The sequence below is a fragment of the Lucilia sericata genome, unplaced genomic scaffold (genome assembly GCF_015586225.1).
Source record: "Lucilia sericata isolate MDLA Ls3-8-SP2 unplaced genomic scaffold, ASM1558622v1 Contig000021F_arrow, whole genome shotgun sequence".
NCBI lineage: Eukaryota > Metazoa > Arthropoda > Insecta > Diptera > Calliphoridae > Lucilia > Lucilia sericata.
Window position 1 is genome coordinate 1,106,024 of NW_023994059.1, and position 25,021 is coordinate 1,131,044.

Genomic DNA, 25,021 nt, shown 5'->3' on the forward strand with positions numbered 1-25,021 from the left:
TGCAATACCCTTTTCATTCTTGTATGCCAAATTTTGCATTTTTCCTACTAGAATTCATGTATATTTTTCCCAATTTTCCAAAAAAGGAAATTTTGTTTTTATGAGAAATCTAGTAAAAATCAACTAGAATCTCCCGAAATCTTATTGGTATTAAATGTACCATGTTCATACCAACAGTTGAATTACTTAATTCGTTCTCTGAATTTCAATAGCATTTTCAGGACATATCGTAATTAATTTTGACTCATTATTTTGTTATTTTTTGGAATACATGTGTCTGTATGATCCTACCTTTAGTTACTATTTATTTTTATTAAATCTCGTAATAAAGAAGTATTCAAAATAATGGAGTTCGTTATAAACGGGTTTGCCTGTAGTTCCTTTCCATTAGTTTTACAACCAAAATCTTTCTTGTTAAAATAAGACGACAGTTTCACATGCAATGCTTCTTTTATGTTCAAAAATTTGCGCGGAATTTTTCACAAACAAAATACATAATTTATTCATCACATACATTCGTAATTAAGTTAATATTTTAATAAAAATAAGAAAATATAAAACTTTACAAGTGATTTACTATCATTACTTTATTTTTAATTATAATTAAGCTATGGAAGATCCAGTATTTAAACAAAAGTATCAAAAATATAAACTTCGTGTGAAATTATGGGAAAAAGACTTTAAAAAGAAACATGGCAGAATACCTTCCAAAGTAAATTATACAAAATATTAATTCTTTTTGCAAGAGTATTAATTAAAACATTTTATTTCAGTACGATATACGAGAAGCTTCTCAGGAGATAAGAGACTCGTATAAAATGTATTACAAATTGAAGACATCATTTTTGGAAGATACTCTGAATGATGTTTTGTCTGATGACGGTTTCGATGTTTTGGAAATGTCTCAAAGGGATGGTGAAATGGACGTTAGTTTAACGGAAAGCATTAACGGTGGACCCCAATTGCCCTTAGACATATCAAAATTGGTAGAACAGCAACAGGACGAAGGTGATTCCCAGGAGCACTGTAATGGTTTCTCAAACATACAAGAGTTACCAAGTGGTTATGCTCTGACAAACTTGGCAAACAGAAATGAAAATCATGTTTTAAAGGAATTTGAGCCGGTAGAAGTCCTACCGCTAAACGATAAAGCCTGGGGCCCAAATGTTGCCATGAAACCAGAAATTAAGGAAAAGAAAGAGCTGCCGCGCAAGAGTCTAAAGCCAAACTTTAAAGAGAAACTATTTCAGAATACCTCTTTTTCTAAAAGAAATCCTCGAAAATCCTTATCAAAATCTGCGCTAGACAATTCATTACGTGGTAGTCAGACTAATTTAAGTGACACTTTGAATACCAGTAACAAAGAAGTGCTTCCTGATTTAGAAACGATATTGCTACAGAAAGCCAAGGAGCAGCAAGCAGCAGCCATAATTGCAGCAAATCCCCTTTTAGCCGCTGAAAAAACTAAGGAAAACATAAAAACCCAAGTAGATGAAGGATGGCTTGAGCGGAATGCTGTTCAGAATGGCATCAAAACAAAAGTAAACATAATGAAAAATGTGCAAAAAGTGGAGGAGAATAATAATCAAAGCTCTCCAACTCCCAATAGAAAGTCTATCTACGGTTTATCAAATATTGATGTGTCTAAATTTCAAACAACTCCTGCGGACACACTAACCGTGCCAACACCCACAGAAACTAATCAAATATCGCCAAATAATTTCAACTCAAACATGGAAATTGAAACTACAGAAACACCATACTTTCAAGAAATGCCACTAGACCAAACCAAAAAGACTCAAGCGGAAAATAACAAATCTCATGATTCTGATTCCATAGTAGATGATAGCGAGGAAGAGAAAGAACCTCAGGAATATCGACATATAGTTAAAAGAAGGAGAATTATTGCATCAACATCGCCCAAGGCTGTTGAGAAAATAAACAACAGTCATACAGACAAACCAGACGTGCAACAAGATGTGGAAAATTCAGTCCCTGCTGATGTTGATTTGGAAAAAGATTTCTCACCAGATAGTGAAAAAGATGATGAAGATTATGTTCAGGAAAAGCCTAAAGTCAGACGGAAGAAAGCTGTAGCCAAAAGGAAAACATCAGCTAAACCGAAAGCCTCTCCAAAGAGCAAAAAAACAAAAGAAAAATCTCCGAAAGAGAAAAAGCCTAAGGCAGCTACTAGAACCTCTAAAAAGAAAGCAATTAAAAGTGAGGAGTTGCCGGATGAAGAGGAATTAGAAACGCAACCACTTAATCCCGAAGATCTTAAATACACATTAGCATTAGAAAGAGGTGACATAACCTCTGTACCCCGCATTAAACAGACTGATTTAGATAAGGCCGACAACTTAGCTCAACAGTATATAAACACCATGGCACCAATGCCAGGTACCACTCCATCCTCAAGACCTATACCGGTAACAGCTGCTGAGGAGAAGAGAGCTGCTGCCAGACGTAAGTTGGAGGAAAAGGTTGCCAGTGGTAAACTAAATGAAAATTTCGTTACCATAAATATACAAAAGAAAACCTTTGTGCGAGGTAAAAAGTCCGTCAATTATTCGAAATATAAAAAGAAATTATGGAAACACAAAAAACATATTGCCGCTTTATCGGGTCCAAATATGGATATGGGTGGTTGTGATGGTGGTACATTAAAGTGTTTCAACTGTGGTCAAGCTGGTCATTTTGCTCAGAATTGCAAAGTAAAGGGGGATTCTCTCTTACCATTAACGGCTCAACTGGAAGAAGATCCCTCCCCATTTCCAACGCTAGAAGAGGCCGAACGTATGGCCAGCCAGTCGGCAGTTGCAGTGCACAGTCGAAACATAGCTAAATTGCCCCAAGCTGCTAATGCTGCAATATACAATCAACTGGAACAAAGCAACAGTGATGATAACGAGAGTGATGAGGTAATATTTAAAGTTTCAATTCCACTTGATTTTTTTTCTCATTTTCTTTATATGTATGTTATAAGGTGAAGGTCTGCGCTAACAATAGCGATACAGAAGGCGGTAGCGACGACGAAGATCAGCAGAAAGGCGACGAAGAAATACTAATGGAAACTGACGATGAATTGGAAGACTTTGATGTCGATTTGGCAACTTTGGAAAGCCAGAAGACAATATCGCCTATAAAGAAATATGTCGGCTCTAAAATACCGGATGAATTCCTCAAGGCAGCTGGCATTGACCCAACCAATCCAAACTCAAGCAATTCTACCCAGTTTGGTGGTGTTGGTCCTCTGTATGACCTCAATGCTGATGGCAGTGTTAAAGAACTAACTGACGAAGTATTAGAGGCTCTTAAAATGTTTGGTCATACCAACTTTCGCAAGGGTCAAGATCGTGCAGTAATGCGTATATTATCAGGAATGTCAACATTGGTGACTTTATCCACTGGCAGTGGAAAATCACTGTGTTATCAACTGCCAGCATATCTATATTCCAAACATAAAAAATCTATAACTTTGGTCATATCACCATTGGTATCCTTGATGGAAGATCAAGTAACGGGGGTACCCCATTTTTTGCGTGCACATTGCTTGCATACCAATCAGACACCTCAGCAAAAGGTTAAAATTTTGAAAATGATTGCAGATGGGGAAATTGATGTTCTGCTCGTGTCACCGGAAGCCGTAGTGGCAGGAGAACGTTCAACAGGATTCGGTTCTATATTGAGACAACTACCTCCCATTGCATTCGCCTGTATAGACGAAGCTCATTGTGTCTCACAATGGAGTCACAATTTTCGTCCCAGTTATTTAATGATTTGCAAAGTGCTCAAGCAAAATTTAGGTGTAAAATGTGTGTTGGGGTTAACTGCCACCGCTACGCTTCCCACACGTATGAGTATCATAAATCATTTGGGTATCACTGATGGTGAGAGGGGTATAATTAGTGACATACCATTGCCCGATAATTTAATATTATCCGTGTCGAAGGATGAAAATCGTGATTCGGCTTTGTTGCAGCTGTTATTGAGTAAGCGTTTCGAAACATGTCAATCCATTATAATCTATTGTACTCGGCGCGATGAATGCGAACGTATAGCAGGATATTTGCGTACTTGCTTGCAGGATCGAAAAGTACCCGAACCAGAAAATGGTAAAAAGAAACGTAAACGAGTCAATTGGCATGCAGAACCATATCACGCTGGCATGCCGGCTTCAAGAAGACGCACCATTCAAAATGCCTTCATGAGCAACGAACTGCGTATTGTCGTTGCTACTATAGCCTTTGGTATGGGTATTAACAAGCCCGACATTCGTGCTGTAATACATTACAACATGCCACGAAATTTTGAAAGCTATGTACAAGAAGTGGGTCGTGCTGGTCGCGATAATAAAATCTCACATTGTCATCTCTTTTTAGACGCCAATGGCGGCGATCAAAACGAGTTGAAGAGACATATATATGCCAATTCCTTAGATCGCCATGTTATTCGCAAGTTATTGCAGCGTATATTTGTGCCGTGTTCCTGTGATAAAAATCTAAAAGAGTAAGTAAATGTTGTAGAGAGTAGAGTATTAGCTAAGATCGTTTTATCATACTTAGTGGTGTCCTTAAATCATCTTCTACTGGAGAAGATCAAAATACGTCCAACCAAGTAGAAGTGGATGCCTCAGATTTTGGTGAAGAAGGAAAATCCAAAGCTAGAAAACATGTATGCCCTGGTCATGAAATTGGTTTTTCTATAGAAAAAACAGTGGAGGCTTTAGATATACCTGAAGAAAACATATCGACACTTTTGTGCTACATGGAATTAGACAACCGATGGTGTATAAACGTTTTAAGCAATGCTTATATCAAAGCTAAAGTTATATCGTATGGTGGACCAAAGTATCTTAAGTAAGTTGTAGATAAATTACAAAATTGCAAAAAAAAAAATGTTTACTATTCTTAGACACGCGGCCAAAGAATGTCCACCATTAGCCATGGCTATTGCAATGGAAATAAAGAATGGTTCGTTTAAGGAAGACGCTAATATTATAGAATTTTCAGTAGTTGATGTTGCCGCCGCTATCGGATGGAACAGTGGTGTCGTTAAATATCAATTAAAAAACCTGGAATGGGTGCAAGGTAAACTTTAAAGATTTAACGTTAAAAATCGATTTTTAATGCTTCTATTTATGTTAGTTAATGGTTACTCCAAACGCTCACCAATAACTGTCAGTTTCTATGATTTGGGTTTCCGTATAAAGGCTCCAGGAGATTTTACCGCCGAGGAAATTGATGATGCTCTAGATACACTCTATAATCGTTCCGTTAAGCAGGAACAAACTCAGCTAATACAAGTAATTTGTCTTACAAATTTACAATAAATAATTTATGTAAAAATAATTACTGTTTTTACCTTTAGCTACAATATGTTTTTCAAGGTTTATCCTCTGTGGCATACAATTCCTATGGTCCCTGTTGTAATGAAACATTTTCTCATGATCGTTCCGATCAGTTAAAGGGCATCATTCGTGATTATTTCCGTAATGATTATCCTAAAAACTTGAAATTGGAAATAGATGTACGTATATTTTGTGCATATTTTTTGAATATTTTCATGATTGATTATTTTTTAGCCCTCCAATATTTCCGATGGAGAACTAGAATCTGACGTTATAGCCCTTATAAATATGTATCCTGAAAATAATTTTAGTGGCCGCAACATTGCTAGAATCTTTCATGGTATTTCAAGTCCCAATTATCCAGCCGTGATGTGGTATCGCTGCAAATTCTGGCGTGTTCATTCGAAAACCGATTTCAATCGTATTGTACAATTAGCCAATAATGTTATTGTTAGAAGACGTACTTGAAATTCATTTGAACTGTGTTTGTATGTACTGTGTTATAGTGTTTCGTTTATTTCTGTTTAAAATTTTTGTGAAATGTTCTTAATATTTAAATATATAAAAATTCATATTAAGAAAACGTAAATTTATTTAAATAAAAAAGTCGTTAACTAATAAAAATTTTACGGTTTTCTTAACAAGAATTAAAGTAACATTTTTCGATTATTTGCGAAAATATTTATTTATATAACAAATTTTTGTTTTTAGCAAGATTATTTATTAGAAAAAATATTTTATTTTGTGTTTGCAATTGTTTGTATCAACAAAAACTAAAGACAACTTATTAAATAAATACATTCGCTTTTAAAAACAATATAAAAACAAGTACCGAAAACAGGAACTCTAGAAAATTGTGGCGGTAATGGCATAATTTATTAAAAATGTGTATATGTATTTCAAACTGAATAAAAGAAATACTTTATAAACTATTATAACTGCAGTAATGTTCATATGTTAGAAATTTACAAAATCAAAAAGGCAAAGACATCGCAAATGATATATAAAAAAATCAAGACAAAGAAATTTATTTAAATATGTTTTTGTATGCATGTATTTGGAACACTCTCTACATGAGTATTAAAGCTACATCTTGAGGTTTCATGCTTGGACACCGCCAATTATACAAATAGTATTGTAAGTTGCCATCGCCAGGACCAAACTTCAAAGGTCTCAAAAACGTATTGTTCTCCATTAAATCTAGAGCATTATATACATCCATTTGTATATTTTTAGCTGATATAAGGGCATCATTCACCAATTCCAACCAAGGAGTTTTAGTAGAAACGTTGTAGAATGAATAAGCGGCCCTCAACGTCTTATGCACCGGGTGATGCATCACCGACGATGGCAAACAGTAAAAACTAGTCATGTCTGTAATGTTGCCTTGTTCATCTTCAACAATGAAACAATCGATAATGCCCTCTTTGGGGGTGAACCAATGGCGAAATTCTTCTTTACTAAACACCGGACACATATTAAATTTCTTCATATACTCATCCATGAGCTTGTGGGCTTTGTCCATGTCTTTGGCTTCAATGCGACGATAACCCTTTGTTTTTGGTTGGTCTGGTAACTTGTACAATTTTATTGTACGTTGCATGGTCATGTTACGAGCCAGATGAGAGAATTTTACCTTAAAAACAATAAGAAAGGTAAATGCAAGAAAGAAATAAAAGGCGATAAATTGAATACTCACCTCTATTAGTTTCTTAGGATTTAACGACCGATGCCAATAACGACATGTTGCTACTGGCTTTGGTAAAACAACACCAGCTGTGTAGGCTGCTTGAAAGATGCCCGTCAAATTTACACGTCTTGTTATTTCGCGAATCAAAACAGGAGCAACACGTTTGCTGCGTAATTTCTTATGAACACATAAGAAATTTATCTCTACAACTTTCAATACTTTATCATAAGCTCTCAGATTGCTGGGTATGGCCGAAATGAAACCAACCAGGCGTCCTGACTTTACAACACGTACCCCCAAATGCCAGTCTCTTTTCCATCCCGGGGACTGTAGAGACCATTTTAAAAATTCTGGTTGGTAGTCAAAGCGAAACATGGCGTCATCATCCTCCACGTAGTTTTCATTTAATAGCGTATATAGTTCCGTTAGATCACTACTATTGTTTAAGTCCAGCGTATCCCATTTAAATCCCTCTGGCAGAGCATAAGGATCCGGTCTTATTTCAGAGATATCCTTATCGGGTTCAATGCATTCATTTGTTGTAATTTCTTCGTTTAGTTTAGGCACAGGTTGAGTTGACCAGAAGGCAAACTGTTTTGTTTGACGGTTGCCAGACACAGCTTCAGATACCGCTTGCAAAAGATCTTGTCTATTTAGGATATCTACAAAGGCGAAAAAAATCGATTAACCTTAGGAATTTGTAATAAGAATTATGATTATACAAAATCTATTTTTGAATTTTAAAGCAAGAGATAGTATGAAATTTGGTACAAAATTGCATATATTAGGAAAACTTTTAAGGGGTATTATAGAATAAAACAAGTTTTAAAGAACTATTTGTTAAAATTAGGTGCGTCCAAATTTTAAATCCAGCCTGGTTTAGGGATCTAGTTTGTATACAAATTAATTATTGCTATTAAAAAACAAAAATGTTTAAGGGCACATCTTATGCACGCATTGGAAGAGTTTTGGTTTTTATTGTAAATTTTCATATTGTTTGTTGGTACATAATTTGATATTAATGTAAGAACATTTTACCCTTATTTTTTGTAAATATTTATTGAGTTAAACAAGGGTGAGTAACCTCATGACAAAACCGAATATTTGATAAAAAACAAATATGTACCAGCAAACCCAACCCTTAGACAAAGCATTTTCTTAAAAAACACGCAAAGTGTATGGGAGAATAAGGTTATTTTACAAAATAATTATAAAATTTAACTTATTTCGGTAATTTAACTGAAAAAGTCTCATTCCACTATAGTTACAACCACGCCCTAATTTATGGATTTTTTTTATAAAATTATAATAACAAAAGTTTAGATTAAATCTTACTCATATCGGTTCCTAAATTAACAATAGCTGGTAGCTTTTTATTGGTGGCCGCATCTGTCGTTGCCTTTGTTTCTTCCACTTGTTTATTTGCATCATCATCGACCTTTTCGTTTTGTGAAGTCTTGCTAATTTCATCCAAAGATGTTGCGGTTGTTTTATCTTCTCCTGCCTTTTCGTTGCTCTCCTTTGGCATTTTTGTTGTTTTATCCTGTTTAGGCATAACGTTTAATTTAATTTTAATTAAAATTAAAAATGTTTAGTTCTTTTCTAACAAAAATTCAACAATTTTTCTTTTTTGGTTACTATCACACCGCAAAAACCGGTCAACAGAGACCAGAGTCGATTAAAATTGTACGGCGTTAATGGTTACTGTTAATAATGTCAACGGTGTCTGCATATCGGCTATTAAACATTTACTGAAGAAAGGTAAGAAATGCAGAAATAAAATTTTAAATTTCAATAATTAAACAAAAATAATATGAGAATTATCACACAATAAGTGATAGAATAAGTTTTCGTTTGCAACTATTTAAAATTTCAGACGATCAATTGAGGGATATACAAGCCAACTCGTCTCAAATCCGCAGCTGCTGGTCGCCGTCGAAATTTCGGGAAGTCGCTCCGCCGCTGATCCAAAAACGTATGAATTTCTTAAAAAATGTGAACTGAGTTGCCGGTCTATTTCTATTTTATTCAACGATCTAGACATGTCCATCCGCCTGTCTGTGTAAAGCATGGTATAGTCGAAATCGAAAAGAGTTATAGGGCAAATATTATTTAGTAATAAGGTTTGAAAATCGATCTATGATTTTATCTAGCACCCATACAAGTGACCCTGTAAAGTATGGCGAACCGATGCCATATTTGACCCTAAAACCTATTTTACAAAAAATGTGTAAATAGTTAAAAAATTATCTTCTTAAGATAAAATTGATTGATTGATCAAATATTATAATGCTTAAAAATATAAACAAAGATTTTTAACAGAAGCAGGAGTTTAAAAAACCTCAAAACAAAGAAAAAAGAAGAAAATTTTGAATTATATGGGGGTATATGTTTAAAAATGTGGCAAGTTTGAATGATTTTGGTAGTTTTTGATGACAACTTTGGTAAAAAAATAAATGGTGAGTGGCAACGCTACTATTATCATGGTAAAGATAAACAAGTGTATAAAAAGATTAGAGTAATAATATTATAATTTAAAAATAAATTACCTCTGAGCAGTAACCTTTTTTACATTCCACTTGATCGTAAACATTCTTTTTGTTGCTTACTTTTCCAATACGAAGTGAGTAAAAATTCAAAATGTTTATTTTTATTAAATTTGATCAAGTAAATTTAAGTGCAATGATTTCAGAAAGACTTTGTACTTTGATCAACAAAAGTGCATAATGATAACTTTTTACATGTATATGTAACTATATTGTTCCCTTTCAGACAAACATTTTAAAATGTCCCTATCCCGGCCAGTGTACTCGCTATTAGGTGTTTATTTGGAGCAATTGTTCAATCACCCGGTTCGCACAAAATCTATAACGGCGTAAGTACATTTATTTATACATACTGCACATTTGCTTTAAAAGGGTCATAAGTCCAAAATCAAGATTTTAGAGAAATATTTAATAAAGGTTACATTTCTGTCGTGTGAGGCTACTTTATGTTGTTGATGAGTTGTGACTCTTTAAAAGCATGTGACCGTTTATTAACCTTAATTTTTCTTTTTTAGTTCCGCATTAGCAGCTTCAGCCAATTATACCTCTCAGCGTATGTCCGGCCAAAAAAATGTTAATCAAAAGAGTGTCGTAGCGTATGCTCTATTTGGGTTAGTACAGTAACTAGTCATTTGTGTACAAACATTTGATATTTAAACATTTTTCTTTTTAGTTTGCTTTTTGGGGGAAGTGTGCCGCATTATTTCTATCAAACGGTGGAAAGATTATTCCACCAGGATGTTAAATTCAGAAAATTTTTCCAGTTTATTTCTGAACGTTTGATATATGCACCATTTTATCAAGTTTTGTCGTTGTACTTCCTCTCTAGGTTTGAAGTGAGTTTTAAAGACTTAATACATATTTAAAGCAAATTTAAACTAAATTATTTTTATGTATAGATGAATTCTCATCAAGTTGCAATGGCTAATTTGGAAAAACTTTATTGGCCCTTGCTAAAAGCAAATTGGCAATACCTGTCATTGGCTGTTTTTCTTAACATGTACTATGTTCCTCCCATGGTAATTAAAGACAATTTTATCTAAACTTTCTTATCTACTAATCGCATTAATTATCATATATTTTTTATTTTAGTTTCGCACTATAACCATGAGTTTGGTTTCCTTTATTTGGGTTGTGTATATTGCGCACAAACGTCGTCGCTTCCAAGAAAAGCAAGCCGGTGATAGTAAATCAAAATAAAAAGGTCATTTGGCTTTCTTTAGTTTTTAGAATATTGGTGAATGTTTTGTACAGTGTTTTTACAGACTGTTTTTTATTGCGATTTAATGGTTATAATACAAAAAAAATATGTTTAGTAAAATAAAATTATTTTATTTATATTTCAAACTATGTAGGGGAAATTTAAGCGATCAGACGAATTTCCATTTTAATTCCTTCAGAAATATAGTTTAATATAACATTTTTAATTCTTGTTTAAATTTTTTGTACATTACTGTAATATTAAATCCACCTCTGATAGTGTGTTGAATTTTTGTTGGAAACAAAATGGATGCCTTATTTTAGCAGCATTGCATTAGTTTAGTATTTAGTACTAAAGCAGCAAAAAAGTACTACCTAATTACCGAAAAAGTTAAATAAATTTAACTATAAATTTTACATTAGTCCAATAATCGAAATATAAAACAATAATAAATAGTTTACTGTTTTAATTTGCAAATGCTTTATTTTGTGGTAAATAAGTATATATGTATTTGTTTTTAATGCTGTGCTAATGCTAAGTACAGTAGTAAAAATTCTACTACCTTTTTGTGTATCGCCTAAATTCGAACGTAATTAGCGTTCATACAACCATGGTATGTGTTGTGCTGTGTTCGTGGGTACGTATTGTTAGACGGAGATTTTTTTATTTTGCTAAAATTATATAGCAAAATATATTAAAAATATCATAATCTAATTACAAAATATTCCAAAAAGTGCACAAAATATGGATATATAAAAATATACCTAAAATATATGAAAAATAGCTGCGATAATTGAATTTGAAAAAATGGAAAAAATGTATATATGCATTTTTTCTTCTCTTGATATAAAGTGAATGTGTGTGTATTGTATATAGTCGCAGTCGCCGCTACAGTCTTCTCTATTAAAAGCCAGCTATCCATCCATTAGAAATTTTTTTGCGACGTTACCGTCGTCGGCTTGCAAAAATGGGATTTTGTTCACAATTTTACAAAAAGTGCAATGTTATTTTACTAAAGCAATTGGTAAAATGTTTTAAAAAAATATTGTTTTAAAGTTCCTCAATTTAAAGAAATATTTAGCAAATGTTCTTTTTGCATAGATTAGAATAAATATGGTTGGCTTACTTCTTTGTTCAGGGAGGGGCTATTTTTCTTTCTAAGTTTAAATGTTGCAATCTCTGAAAAATCAATAATTCTGCAACGTTGTTGCTTAAGGCTGTTGTCTATGGAATGGAAGGGGGAGTACTATATGTATGTAGATATATTTTTTGTTTTTCTTATGTTTAAAGTGGGCTTTGTGCAAATGGTGGGGGTCCTGTAAAAAGTATTTGTTTTTGTGTGTGGTATTGAATTGCTTTAGTAGTGGAATTTTATGCATTGTTTTTGTATTTGTAAAGCCGGCATTTTTATTTTGCACTTTTCTTTTTTTTTTTAATATTCTCTTGTAAAATGTGGGTTGTAAGTACCTGATATATTCGCAGTCAAAAAATATATGTAAATTTATTAAAACTATAATATACATAGGGTTACCTATATAATATAGTTTTAATTATAATTTTTGTATTAATTTGGCGAACTTTTAAGTTAAAAATTGCAACTTATTAAAAAATTAAACAAGAATGTTTCTATAAAATAATTATTTATTAAAATACTGTTAGAACCATATTTTAAAAGGTATCATGATTATGACACTACTTTTTTTTTAATAACGGAACCTACTACAAGAATAGCCTGAACATTAATGCATCGGTGCCATGTTTTTGTCGTAATGATTTTCTTCATATTTAGATTTTAATCAATTTACTAGACAACCAATCGTAGACAAAATTTGACGAATAAATTGGACCAAGGATGCCAAATGAGATTTTAAAGTCACTGATAGACAATATTCTACCATATAGCGTATACCTATACCATAGACTAGTGTATGAAGTAGTCTAAAGAATAGTCAGTATACTAGTTCGAATTCTTAGAGTTGTATATTATCTAGACAATAGAATAGTCTATAGACTATACAAGACTGTACAATAGTTTAGTCTATAGAACAGTCCGTATACACTAATGCATAGACTATTTGATGGACCCCTGGTACAAAGTCTAGTAAACGGCTATTGATTTGTACGCTGTGATTTAACCCTTTGATTAGCTTGTTAAGTTCATAATATATGTTAAAATATGTATAATTATTTAAGTTTTTTCTCTTTTTCTATAATTTTTCATAGCTTTTGTAACTAAATCTCCGTTTTGACATCACTTTTCATCATAAACTGAAATAATAATTAAAACACCATCGAAACGAATACAAAATCAAAACAAAAACAACAAAACTTAAAAACAACAACAAAACTGAGAATTTAATCAACTTTAGCTCAATACCAAAAACTACCAAACCGGCGTTTTTAGGAAGAGGAACTATTGAGGAAGTGGCAACTTTACTGCTCCAATATTTAAAAAAAAACTTTTTTATTTAAAATTTGCATAAAAAATAAAAACTCCTACAAAATTGTGAAAACTAATAATAAATTATAAAAAGCTGCTGGAAACAGTTTGCAACGGTTAAAAAAAGCTTAAGCCAAGCTTAGCTTATTAAGCCTCCCAAAAAAATAAGAAAAACTTGAAGAAGAAAAAACACTTAGTGAAATTAGCAATAAAACTTCTAAAAAAATAAAATACTCAGAATTTCTAAGAAATTCAAATTAGAAACAAAAAAACATAATAAATAAAAAACTAACTAAAAATTATAAAAACACATCTGTCCACAAAAATACTATTGTAAGTTAGCAAAACCAATTAACAAAGAAGATACAGCAAAGCTTGGCTCTTATTATTGTTATAATAACTTGCTAAATTAAAAACTAAAACAATAAGGTCGTCGTCGTCAACACCCATATTCAACCAATAAGGACTTTATCTATTGTATTAACAAAGGAGGAGTATTAACAACGTTTTTAGTTAACACGCATAAATTAGCAAGCAAACAGCAGCAGCAGTAGCGGAAGCAGCATTTCGTTATCAATAGAGCGATACGATAGTAGTAGTGAGATCAATTGGGAGAGAGAAACAAAACATACGTTAAAGCCTTAAATTATTGTGTATATCTGAAAAATAAGTCATACTTACTTCATCATTTTTAATTTTCCTGGAGCTCGAATACAACATATACCTATTATCCCCCTACATAAATTCCTCACTTTTATTTTTATTATTTCGGAAAGCCCATTCTCTACACAAGCTTTAAATATTTGTTTTAATTTTTTAACGCTTATTTTTAAAATATATATTTTTTTAAAACACAACCACCACGCCCACAACAAAATACAACAACAATATAAATCCTCAACATTATTACGGCAACAACAAAAAACTACCAACAACTGAAAAGAAAGTTTTAAAGTACAAATAAAACGAAAAATATTAAAATTAATAAATAAATAAAATAAAAAAACGCAACATTACAAAAGGAACTTAAAAAAAAATACTGAATTTAATGATTAATTAAGATTTTTATAATTGTACAAAGTATTAAAAATTATAATAAACTCAAATATAGAAACTAAAAGTAACTTAAGAAAAATTCAAAAAAGGAAAACAAAAAAAAAAAAATACAGAAAAGAATATACCACAAAAAATCGGGAAAGTGAAGAAAACCATAAACTTCAAAGGAACTGCTGTTTATGCCTAAAAGGCATAAAAGGTGTCGCATCTTTAAAAAAATCTCTAAAAAGCAACAAAAAACAACAACAAACGGAAACAATAATTAAAAATATTTCATTATAATAAATAAAAAAACAACAAGAAACCAATAAAAAACATTAAAATAATCAAATTAATTTAAATTAAAGCTAAAATTAAGACATTTTTACATTTAAATTCTTTAAATTATAAATATCAAACAAGTTATTCCAAAATATTAATTACAACAATTTTTTGAAAAAAAAGAATATAGCTTGTTTTCAACGATCTCTCAATAAAAAGGGATCCCTTTTTAAAAGGGATCTTTTTAATTTTATTTATAAACAAAACAGAAAAAAAAACAAGAACAACAAAAAAACTTTAAAAGACTTTCAATTAAACAAGAGATTTTGAAAATAATTCAACGTATACAAACACACACACACATATTTATTATTAAAATCCTAAAAGTGAATGAATGCAAATAAAAAAGTCTTAGAAAATAATCTTTAAATTTCTTAAAAAAGTTAATAAAAACATTGAAAAAAAAAAAAACAAATTCAAAGAAAGATTTAAACATCTCTGTGATAATTATTGTAAATTTATAAACTTATTAATTAATGGAATCTTTAGAAATGCAAATTTAATACAAAAAAGAAAAAGAAACAAAACTTCTTATATAAATTAAAAAGGAAAATATTTAACCATACGAAGCTAAAATTATAATAATAGAAAAAAAAAAACAAAAGAACATAAGCCTAAAAAATTAACTTAGATTATTAAGAGAAAAACAGAAAATAATAATAAAAAAAAAAACAAAAACACAAGATAATGAAACATTGAAACAAATTCGTGATATCTTAAAGGACTTCGATACATATACTATAGTATATATTATATATTAAAATAATGAATAATTAATTAATTAATAAAAACAAAATAAAACAAATAATATAAAATAACTAAAATAAATATATTATAAACTATAAGTTTTAAGCTTATAAGTAATAAACTAAAAAAAAAAAACAATTGGAAATTATTAAAATATAAAACAAAAACATACAAGAAATCCCTTAGTCTAATTCAAGACTTAAATAATGTAATTATTAAAAATAAAAAAAGATAAAAACAATATTATAATTATATTAATCTTCTTATATAATTATATTTAAATTAAAAACCCTCAAGTGTTTTTTAAACACAGACCACGCCAAAAATCTAAATTTAAAACAACAACAAAAACAATAAACTTATGAAATTTTTAAAAAGAGTAATTCTACAATTCTCAAATTTTACTTCAAGTATTTAAACAAAAAAGAACTTGCATCTGATCCCAAAGATTTATTTTTCCAAAACTGTGTTTTTAATTTCAAAAATAATAATAATAAAAATAATATTAATAAAAATAAAATTCAACCTAATAAAACTTATTTATAATACCAAGCAATATTATTGAAAAAAAAAAGAAAATATAAAACTAGTTTAGAACACAAACAAACAAGTTCCAATTTAAAAGTAATTTTAAAAAGACTTATAAAAAACCGCCGTAAACGCGTTAAGAATTTCACGCATTTCTCAATCGCCATTTAAAAAAAAATTCTATTTCGTCTCTAAACTTCTGTGGACATTTCATTTTGAATATTCTTAATAAAAGTGTAATTCAGTGCCTCTCATTATAAATAAAAACAAAAATATAAAAAAAAAACTTAAATACAAATAAAAAAAGGGAAAGCAGAATTAAAAAATAAATGAAACAATAAAAACAAACCCAGTGTATTTGTGTGTGCAATCATCCCTATCTATCGACCCATTTTAAATCAATCAAACAATTAGCAGTTTTAATTTCATCGTCAATCCGTTACTTCAACAACAACCGGTATTTTTTAATCTTCATCTTCGTCCTTATTTTCTTCTTTTATATCCCTATTGGGTTTGTTAACTGATTTCTTGGTCAGTATGAACACTCAGTCGAAAGGATATCGCACAGGGGAAGGTAAGTCTTCAAAATAAATGCAATATGCAACATTTCCAATAGTCTTGTCCAAAAAATGTTTCAGAGAGAAATCAACATAACAGAATTGAGCTCAAAATTCCAAATGATAAACTTTGATTTGAATTGTAAAATTAAACATAGTCTTTAGTCATATCTAACCGATGTCATTAAAAATACATTTTTACCACCCCGATTTGGCCTAAATACGGATGCTGCTAAATTTATATTTTTTGATAGAGTTTGAGCTTGGCTTGATGAATATGTACAAAAAAAAAAAAAAAAATACAAAACGTACTATATAAATAACAAATCATAAGTTCGGCAACGTAACCAATGCCTTTATTTATTTTTTTGATAACTTAAATAAATATCTACTTTTAAATTCCAATTCTCAATACAAATGTTTTATAGAAAAATATTACAAATTATTTACAAAATTTTAGGACGAAATTTTTGGAATCTCTTTTTCTGTAAAGGATAAAAAATATCAGAGCACTAAAATCTAGTTGTAATTTTGTTTAATTGTAGTGTAAACATTCGCGTAATTTTTAAAACTCGTTATATTTTGATTTGGTGATTTTTATTAAATATAATAACGTCTTCTGTAATTTTCGTTAGAAATCTATGATAACTTACCCTGTGATGGATTTTTCAACATGAATGCCATGCGTAATTTGAATATTTCGAATAATTTCCCCCCCATCGGAACGTTTTCTTTGGAAGCTTTGGGTCCGCAAACTCCTCAATCTCAACCCCAGCACCATCATCAGCAGCAACAACAACAACAGCAGCAGCAGCAACATCATCATCATCAACAGCAGGGACCACCACCAATGACTCAACATCCTACCATTGGTATGTTTGATGCTAATGAGGTACCGGAAGTTATACAAAATCCAGCAACTATCGGTGTCTTTCAATCGAATAGTGTTTTAACCAATGGCAGCGGTAACAATTCCAACTCAATCTTTGGTTCCCAATCGAACTCATCTTCTTCGGCTGCCAACGATCCGAATCAGGCAACTCGTGAGACTGGTATAATCGAAAAACTATTGGTAACTAAACTTCTATCGACTACATCTACTTACCAGGTTAATTTGATTCAATAAAATTATTATATTTCAGCATTCTTATGGATTCATTCAATGCTGTGAGCGTCAGGCTCGTTTGTTTTTCCATTTCTCTCAATTCAGTGGCAATATTGATCATTTAAAAATAGGTGATCCAGTTGAATTCGAAATGACTTATGATCGTCGTACTGGAAAGCCAATTGCTAGTCAAGTTTCGAAAATTGCACCTGAAGTTGTAAGTAATTCGTAGAAATAGATGAAATTTTGAGAAATTAGTTTCAATTTATTTGTTATAGGTTCTTTCTGAGGAGCGTGTTACTGGTACGGTTACAACTGAATTACGCGTTGATAGTTCCAATAATTTATTGTCATCAAGTGAAACTACTGGACGCATTAGCTACGAGAATCGTGGTGAATGCTTTTTCTTGCCCTATACCAAAGATGATGTTGAGGGCAATGTCAACTTGAGAGCCGGTGATAAAGTCAGCTTTCAAATTGCAACCAACCAAAGGTAATTGACCATTAACTCGACAAAAAAGTTTTGCTTTATTTTGTTATTATCCTTTCCCTTTTCTAATAATAATGAATCAGAGGAAACTTGGGGGCTTGCCATATTCGTTTGGAAAATCCAGCACAACCAGTAAAATACCGTGGTGTTGTTTGTTCGATGAAAGAATCTTTTGGGTTTATTGAACGTGCTGATGTTGTTAAAGAAATTTTCTTTCACTTCTCCGAAGCGGAGGGCAATGTTGAATTACGTCCTGGCGATGATGTTGAATTCACTATTCAAACACGTAGTGTAAGTCCCAATTTTTGTATTATTTGTCCATTGTTGTCGGATCAAAATGAGAATATCTATATAAACTCCTCACTTTTGTAGGGACGTGAGTTTGCATGCAACATTACTCGTTTGCCACCTGGTTCGGTAATATTTGAAGATGTGGATACCACTATTTACAAGGGACAAGTGTTGAAGCCCTTAGATCGTAATAATCCTGCTAGGCAAACGAATGATCCTTTGCCCGGTCGCATACGCTATAGAGCGCCAGACTATTCTGAAGTTGAGGTACCATTTGGTGACAAAGACCAGGTAAGTTTGGCTAAAATAATGGAAATATGTATTCCCTTTGCACAACAGGGAATTTAACGGATAGTCAAGAGTGTTTTTTTAAAAACTCCTATTTTTATTAGAAGGGAGATTTTACATTGCGCCATGGCGATTGGGTTCAATTTTTATTGGCCACAGATCGACGCGATCAGTTGCAACGTGCCACATCGATTTCTTTGCTTGATGAAACTTTTAAAGTATCGGGCGAAAAGCGTGAACAAGGTGTTATATCCTCTTTGAAAGAAGGTTTTGGTTTCATACGATGCGTTGAACGTAATGTTCGTATATTTTTCCACTACACCGAAATTTTGGACACGGTTAGTCATAGTTGAAAATATTTATATGATTCGTATATTTAAAATTTTGCTTGATCTCTTCCAGAGCCGTGAAATTGCTCTAAATGATGAAGTTGAATTTACTGTGGTTCAAGAGCAAGGTGTCCCATATAATACATCACGTTTGCATGGCATACGTATTAAGCATTTACCAACCGGTACTGTGCAATTTGAAACTTTAATGGCCAGCAATATTGAGGGTTAGTGGACTATTGTTAATACGTAAATTTTTCCTCACATATATTAAGTTTCATGTTTCGAATAGGTTACATTACCCGTGAGGCTCCAAAGAGTCCAGTAAAATCTCAAGATCGCGTTGAGGGCGGTGTTATTACCTACGAGCATGGCGAACTTAAAAAGACTATTATGTATTTCCTTAAAGACTGCGAAAAACCACCAAGAATCGGAGATCGTGTGCGTTTTGATATTTATTTGGTATGTAAAACAAATGGGGGAGTTAAAAGTATTATATTTAGCAATCATTTATTTTAAAGGTAAAAAGAAATAAAGAATTGATTGCTGTAAATGTACAAAATTTGCATAATGCATTGCAACCAGGTATGCAAACATTGCACCAGGCGCAATTAACAACCCAACAGCAGCAGCCACAACTTCTTCAACAACAACCATTACAACAAATGGCAACTAATACAACGAATCCACAACAACCATTAACAACAGCAACATCACAACATCATCTTCATATTCACAATCCAAATAACGATCCGGCAATTATTCACACCAACGGCATTATCAATGCTGTAGGTGGAGTGGGAGTTGGAGTTGGTGTAGGCGGCATGATATTGCCCCAGAATGGCTATTTAACCATGGGCAATAATCAAATGATGACTCCAACAACTCCAAAGATAGAAGATTTTAATAAATTGGAAAATAATAATTCAATGTCAAACTCCGAAACCGGTCAAGTTGTCTATCGCGGCTTTATCGCCGTAATCAAGGAGAATTTTGGTTTCATTGAAACCTTGTCGCATGATGAGGAAGTCTTCTTTCATTTCAGCAACTATGTCGGCAATCCCAACTGGTTGGAACTGGGCCAAGAGGTGGAATACACTTTGTCGCCAAACGGCAATACATCTGTGTCGGGTAATTGCTTGCCAGCCGAAAATGTACGCACTTTGCCCAAGGGCTCTATACCACAGCCGGCTGTGTTAGAAGGAGTCCACAATGGGGTTGTAGCTCGTCCTTTGCGCTGCATTAATCCCGACCAGCAAGAGTATGCTGGTCTCATCGAGGTCTTGGATGAAACTCGAAGCCAAGTGTTGTCACAGCACGAATTCGGCATCACAAGTTTGGTTAACAAACGTGATTTATTGCAGAAGGGTGACTTGGTCAGTTTCAAAATCGATGAAACTGGTCGTGCAGCTGACATCACGGCCGTTCGTCAAAAGAAGCGTGCCACAGTTGATTCCATTAAAGGTCAATTTGGTTTTCTTAACTATGAAATTGAAGATGGTAAGAAACTTTTCTTCCATATGTCTGAAGTACAAGGTAACGCTGTATCTTTACATCCCGGCGACACTGTTGAGTTCTCTGTTGTAACAAATCAGGTACATATATATTGTTTTTATATTACATATTTGTTTTGCTTTTATTCATTTGTTTTTTCTTTTCTTTTTTGTCGTTTAGCGTAATGGCAAATCTTCGGCTTGCAATGTTTTAAAAATAAACGATCGTCCTGACCGTTTGATCTCTCGTCTAAAATTAACCGATGACACATTGCCACGTTTGATCGTTATTAGAGCACCAAAGGGTCCACAGGGAAAAGGTTTCGCGCCTCAAGCAAGATTACAAAAAATTCCAGGTAAGATTCTAGAAGTTCGAGTCACATCTAATACAACACTGCAAATTTATAATTGAGGACTTTCAAAAAAATTACACAAACTTTTTTGGAGGTAGAATTTGACAGATTCAAGTTTTGATAATATTTAATAATAATTTTATAACTGAAATTGTTTAAAAAAAGAGATAATAGTGATTTTCTTAATGTTTTAGGTGACAATGCATAAGATGCAATAGAATAGAATGCAATATTAACGTACCTTTTTTTACAGGTGTATTGGTTGAGTAAATTTCATCCAATAGCAAATAAAAGGCAAAGAAGGGAGGGATTTAATGACTGAAGACAAGTTGCCGCAATGAATGAATGAATGAATCAAGAGAGATCCATTATTGTAAGAAGTTAACAACAACATCAACCACAACTAAAACATAAACTGCTATAATCTGATAAATAAAAAAGAAACACTGCTAAACATAATACAAGTATAAACAAAAATAAAATAAATCTATTTATATCCTATTCAACAGTTATTTATGCAATTAAAACCGAGGGAGAAATATTAAATTTTAATGATTGAAGATTAAGAATTATGTAGAAGAAACTCATACTCGTACACACACACACACACACAAAACACATTTCTTACATTAACTTTCCATATGAAGTATAAAAAAAGTAATAAAATGATGAACAAAAACAAAATATTGAACAGAATTGAGTATTTATTATTAATATGCATAAGAAAAATTACAATAAATAAAAAATACAAAAAAAAAAAAACAAATATTATATACATTTAATAAAAAATAAATAAACAAACAAATAAAGAGAAAACAATTACAATTTAAAAACGTAACGAAACATTATCTATATTCTAAACGATACAAAATATAAACAACAAAAACATTAAAGAACAAAACTTATGAACATCGATATGATACCATACGATACAATTTTTATAATATATAGATGATTAAAAAATATATTATTAAATTAACTCTTTTTTTCTTTTTTAATTTACTTTCTTTTTTCGTTACTTTTCCTTTAAAACTTAAAACAAAACAAAAAACTACACACAACAACTATACTATTAACTCAATGATATAAATACAGCAACAACAATACGCATATAATGTAAAAAAAATGCAATGAAATTACGGAAGATTGATGATTATGATGAGGTCGAGATATTAATGGCACTCATTACCTTCATTATAAAATATGATGTTTTTATTCTATAAAAATCTTTTTAAAATACTAAGACAAACCAAAACAACTACTCTCTACCAGAAAACAAAAATACTAACAAAATAAAAATAAAACAAAATGGCAGCATTAAAAATAAATTAAAGAACAATTGAAATTTACAAAAATACAAAAAATAAACATTAGCAATATACAGACATAAATAATACATACTTACAACTTATAAAAAAGAAGAAACATAAGATAGAAGAGTTATTATTAACTTATTTATAATTTAACTACTTACTACAATAAACAAAAAACCCAACAACAACAAATAAAAGACAATTTTTTCATAATCTACTACATAAAGAAAACAAAATGTGAAAAATATAATGACAAAAACAAAGCAACCGTAATGAAAGGAACAACCAATATTAAATAATAATAAAAATTACAAAAAATCACAACTTTTTTTCTAATAAAGAACAAAATTTAACCAGCAACCATCAAATGATTCACTTATTTATTTTTAATGTATTATTTACTTTTTTATACTATGATTCTTATGGTTCCACGATTAAATATTGGAAAATATTTTCATAAGTTTTAAATGGGTTTCTTTAAAAATTTTCAATTGAGGACATACATATGTTTTGAAACTATTGGGAAATTATTATTTCTGAATTGAAAATATAAAATATATAGTATCACTTTTTTCGCTTTTAATTATTAGTTACATATTTTTTAAAAGAACTTATACATTTTTGTTAAAAAACATGATAAAGTGATTTTACACATTTTAATTTTTCATAACTTTAGTTTGATTATTTGTTTTTGGGATCAGATTTCAAGTTACATACTTCTTCTACTATAGCCATGTTTTTAACTTACATATTTAATTAAAGAAAACAACAATAATATTTATAAAAAGAAAAACGAAACGATATAAAGAAAAAAAATCCAATTTTAAATTAAAAAATACATCAAAAATGCAAAAGAATGAATTATAGAAATATAAAAACAACAATATATACATGCTTACAAAACAAAAAATAAAAAAATATATAAAACATAAAAGAAAAGTGAATACAAACATAAAAAATAATATAAACATTGCGATCTTATAAAATATAAGTATAAAAATATTAATAAATATAATTTCATTAACATAAACCAATTTTAATTGTGTTTTTATTTTAAACAATTAACATTGTTAAATAGTGTGGTTCTGTTCAGAAATATATCACTGTACTGCATCTGATAAACGGTTGCGTATTCAGATGCAGCGCAGTAATGTATTTCCGCAACGATCCTTCATCCTTATCGTATTTGAAATTTGACCCGAGAAGAGAATTTCTTTTATTACCTCGCAATTTTCTGTGTCCAAAAATGTGACAACTTAGCAATAAATACCCTATCATAGGAAACGCAGGCCAAACATTTTTATTAAGCCAGTAACCAAAGTATAAATGCGACTCTATAAAGTATCCAGAATCCTTATACATATATATATGTATATAGCGAAGTCTAGGGTTGTTGTGAATACCAGTTTAGCGAAAAATAAATTTTATTTTTTGCGAATGCTAAAGCGAAGGCGAATGCAAATAGTATAATTCAAATTAATTTAACAATAATTTTCTGGCTAAACTAGAGGCGCTAGAGCAAAAAGAAAGAAAAGAAAAAAATCTGTGATCATTTTAATTTTCCACCAAAAATCTATATTTTGAGTGAAAACATAATAGTCCATTTGAATGAAAACCTAAACCCTGGCAAAAAGAAAGAAAATCTGTGATCATTTTATTTTCCAACCAAATATCGATTTTTTTTTAGTGAATACATAAAAGTCCATTTTCTGCCTAAACTAAAGGCGCTAGGCAAAAAAAAAAAAAAAAAATCTGTGATCATTTTGAATTACCACTAAAAATAGATTTTTTGAGTAAAAACATAAAAGTCCATTTTCTGGCTAAACTGGAGACACTAAGGCAAAAAGAAAGAAAATCTATGATCACTTTAATTTCCCAACAAAAATCGAATTTTTTGAGTGAAAAAATAAAACTCCTTTTCTGCCTTAACTAAACCAAAATCGATTTTTTGAGTGAAAACATAAAAGTCCATTTTCTGGCTAAACTAGAGGAGCTTTTTGTAGAGATTCTACAACAAACTATTAGCACAAAATCCCTTTTTGGAAAGTACGGTGTTATGGGGGCTAGGTGAAACAATGCACCGATTTCAACCATTTTTAATAGGCTTCAGAAAATTATCGTGCGCACAAGGTTTACATGGACACACGACGGACAGAACATAGTTAAATTGACCCAGAAAGTGATTCTGTGCCGATTACTATATAGGGTATAAAAACACTATAATATAAAGCGGTATGTTGTTGATCATATTAAGGAGTTAGGGTTGGATTATTTTGCATAATTAAAAAAAAAAAAAGAAAAATATATGTATGTATATACACACCTATGGTTGGAGTTAGTATTCGTATTCAAATACCTTGATACGATTTTTAATATACTTACAATAGAAATAAATATATTTTGATATCAGACATAATTCAAATAAAACAAAATATTTTATTCATTTTTATTGATTTTTTTTTTTTTTTTTTGGTTTTTGTTCATCTTTTACTTATAAGAATAATTGCATCTGCTTATATAATTAAGTAATTTTAAAGTAGTTTAAATATTTGCTTTTAATCTCAAGCTTTCTTTCTTTCATTTGTGTTTTATTTAATACTAGGTTATAATTTAATTTTAATTATTTAGTGAGTTTAAATAGTGATTGTGACATACTAAAATATTTTTGTTTTACTTTTCGACTGACTGATGCACTGTCTAATGAAATAATGATGATGATGATGGTGATATTGATGATAATACAGATGAACTGACTGACAGAAAGACAGACAAACTGAGTTTGAGATTATAATACGAGTATGAAAATAAATATATTCTATATAATTTTTGTTTATAATAAATGTTGTATATTGGATGTAACTATGTATGTATGCATGTACGCAAGAATTATGTAAGTATGTATATTCGAGTATTTATGAATATG

General features: G+C 30.9%; 4 protein-coding genes across 4 annotated transcripts; 3 read left to right on the forward strand and 1 right to left on the reverse strand.

Moving 5' to 3' along the window:
- The first annotated feature begins 426 nt into the window (after positions 1-426).
- Positions 427-6,167, forward strand: LOC119608054 (ATP-dependent DNA helicase Q4). Its single transcript, XM_037962301.1, has 8 exons — positions 427-712; positions 774-2,921; positions 2,987-4,509; positions 4,566-4,859; positions 4,915-5,090; positions 5,148-5,305; positions 5,371-5,529; positions 5,585-6,167. The coding sequence occupies exons 1-8, from the start codon at positions 611-613 to the stop codon at positions 5,816-5,818; spliced, it is 4,794 nt and encodes a 1,597-aa protein (XP_037818229.1). The 5' UTR covers positions 427-610; the 3' UTR covers positions 5,819-6,167.
- A 173-nt stretch (positions 6,168-6,340) lies between these two features.
- Positions 6,341-9,014, reverse strand: LOC119608063 (glycylpeptide N-tetradecanoyltransferase). Its single transcript, XM_037962327.1, has 3 exons — positions 8,376-9,014; positions 7,050-7,702; positions 6,341-6,986 (listed from the first exon to the last, which is right to left on the reverse strand). The coding sequence occupies exons 1-3, from the start codon at positions 8,593-8,595 to the stop codon at positions 6,420-6,422; spliced, it is 1,440 nt and encodes a 479-aa protein (XP_037818255.1). The 5' UTR covers positions 8,596-9,014; the 3' UTR covers positions 6,341-6,419.
- A 479-nt stretch (positions 9,015-9,493) lies between these two features.
- Positions 9,494-10,936, forward strand: LOC119608073 (peroxisomal membrane protein 2). Its single transcript, XM_037962337.1, has 6 exons — positions 9,494-9,663; positions 9,813-9,915; positions 10,102-10,197; positions 10,260-10,422; positions 10,486-10,605; positions 10,679-10,936. The coding sequence occupies exons 2-6, from the start codon at positions 9,827-9,829 to the stop codon at positions 10,784-10,786; spliced, it is 576 nt and encodes a 191-aa protein (XP_037818265.1). The 5' UTR covers positions 9,494-9,663; positions 9,813-9,826; the 3' UTR covers positions 10,787-10,936.
- Positions 10,937-14,200: 3,264 nt separating this feature from the next.
- On the forward strand, positions 14,201-21,547 carry LOC119608059 (cold shock domain-containing protein E1). The gene is made up of 12 exons (XM_037962315.1): positions 14,201-16,453; positions 17,072-17,508; positions 17,579-17,758; positions 17,820-18,034; positions 18,115-18,322; positions 18,404-18,613; positions 18,715-18,948; positions 19,013-19,166; positions 19,232-19,401; positions 19,461-20,534; positions 20,614-20,788; positions 21,039-21,547. The coding sequence occupies exons 1-12, from the start codon at positions 16,417-16,419 to the stop codon at positions 21,053-21,055; spliced, it is 3,111 nt and encodes a 1,036-aa protein (XP_037818243.1). The 5' UTR covers positions 14,201-16,416; the 3' UTR covers positions 21,056-21,547.
- Positions 21,548-25,021: the final 3,474 nt, after the last annotated feature.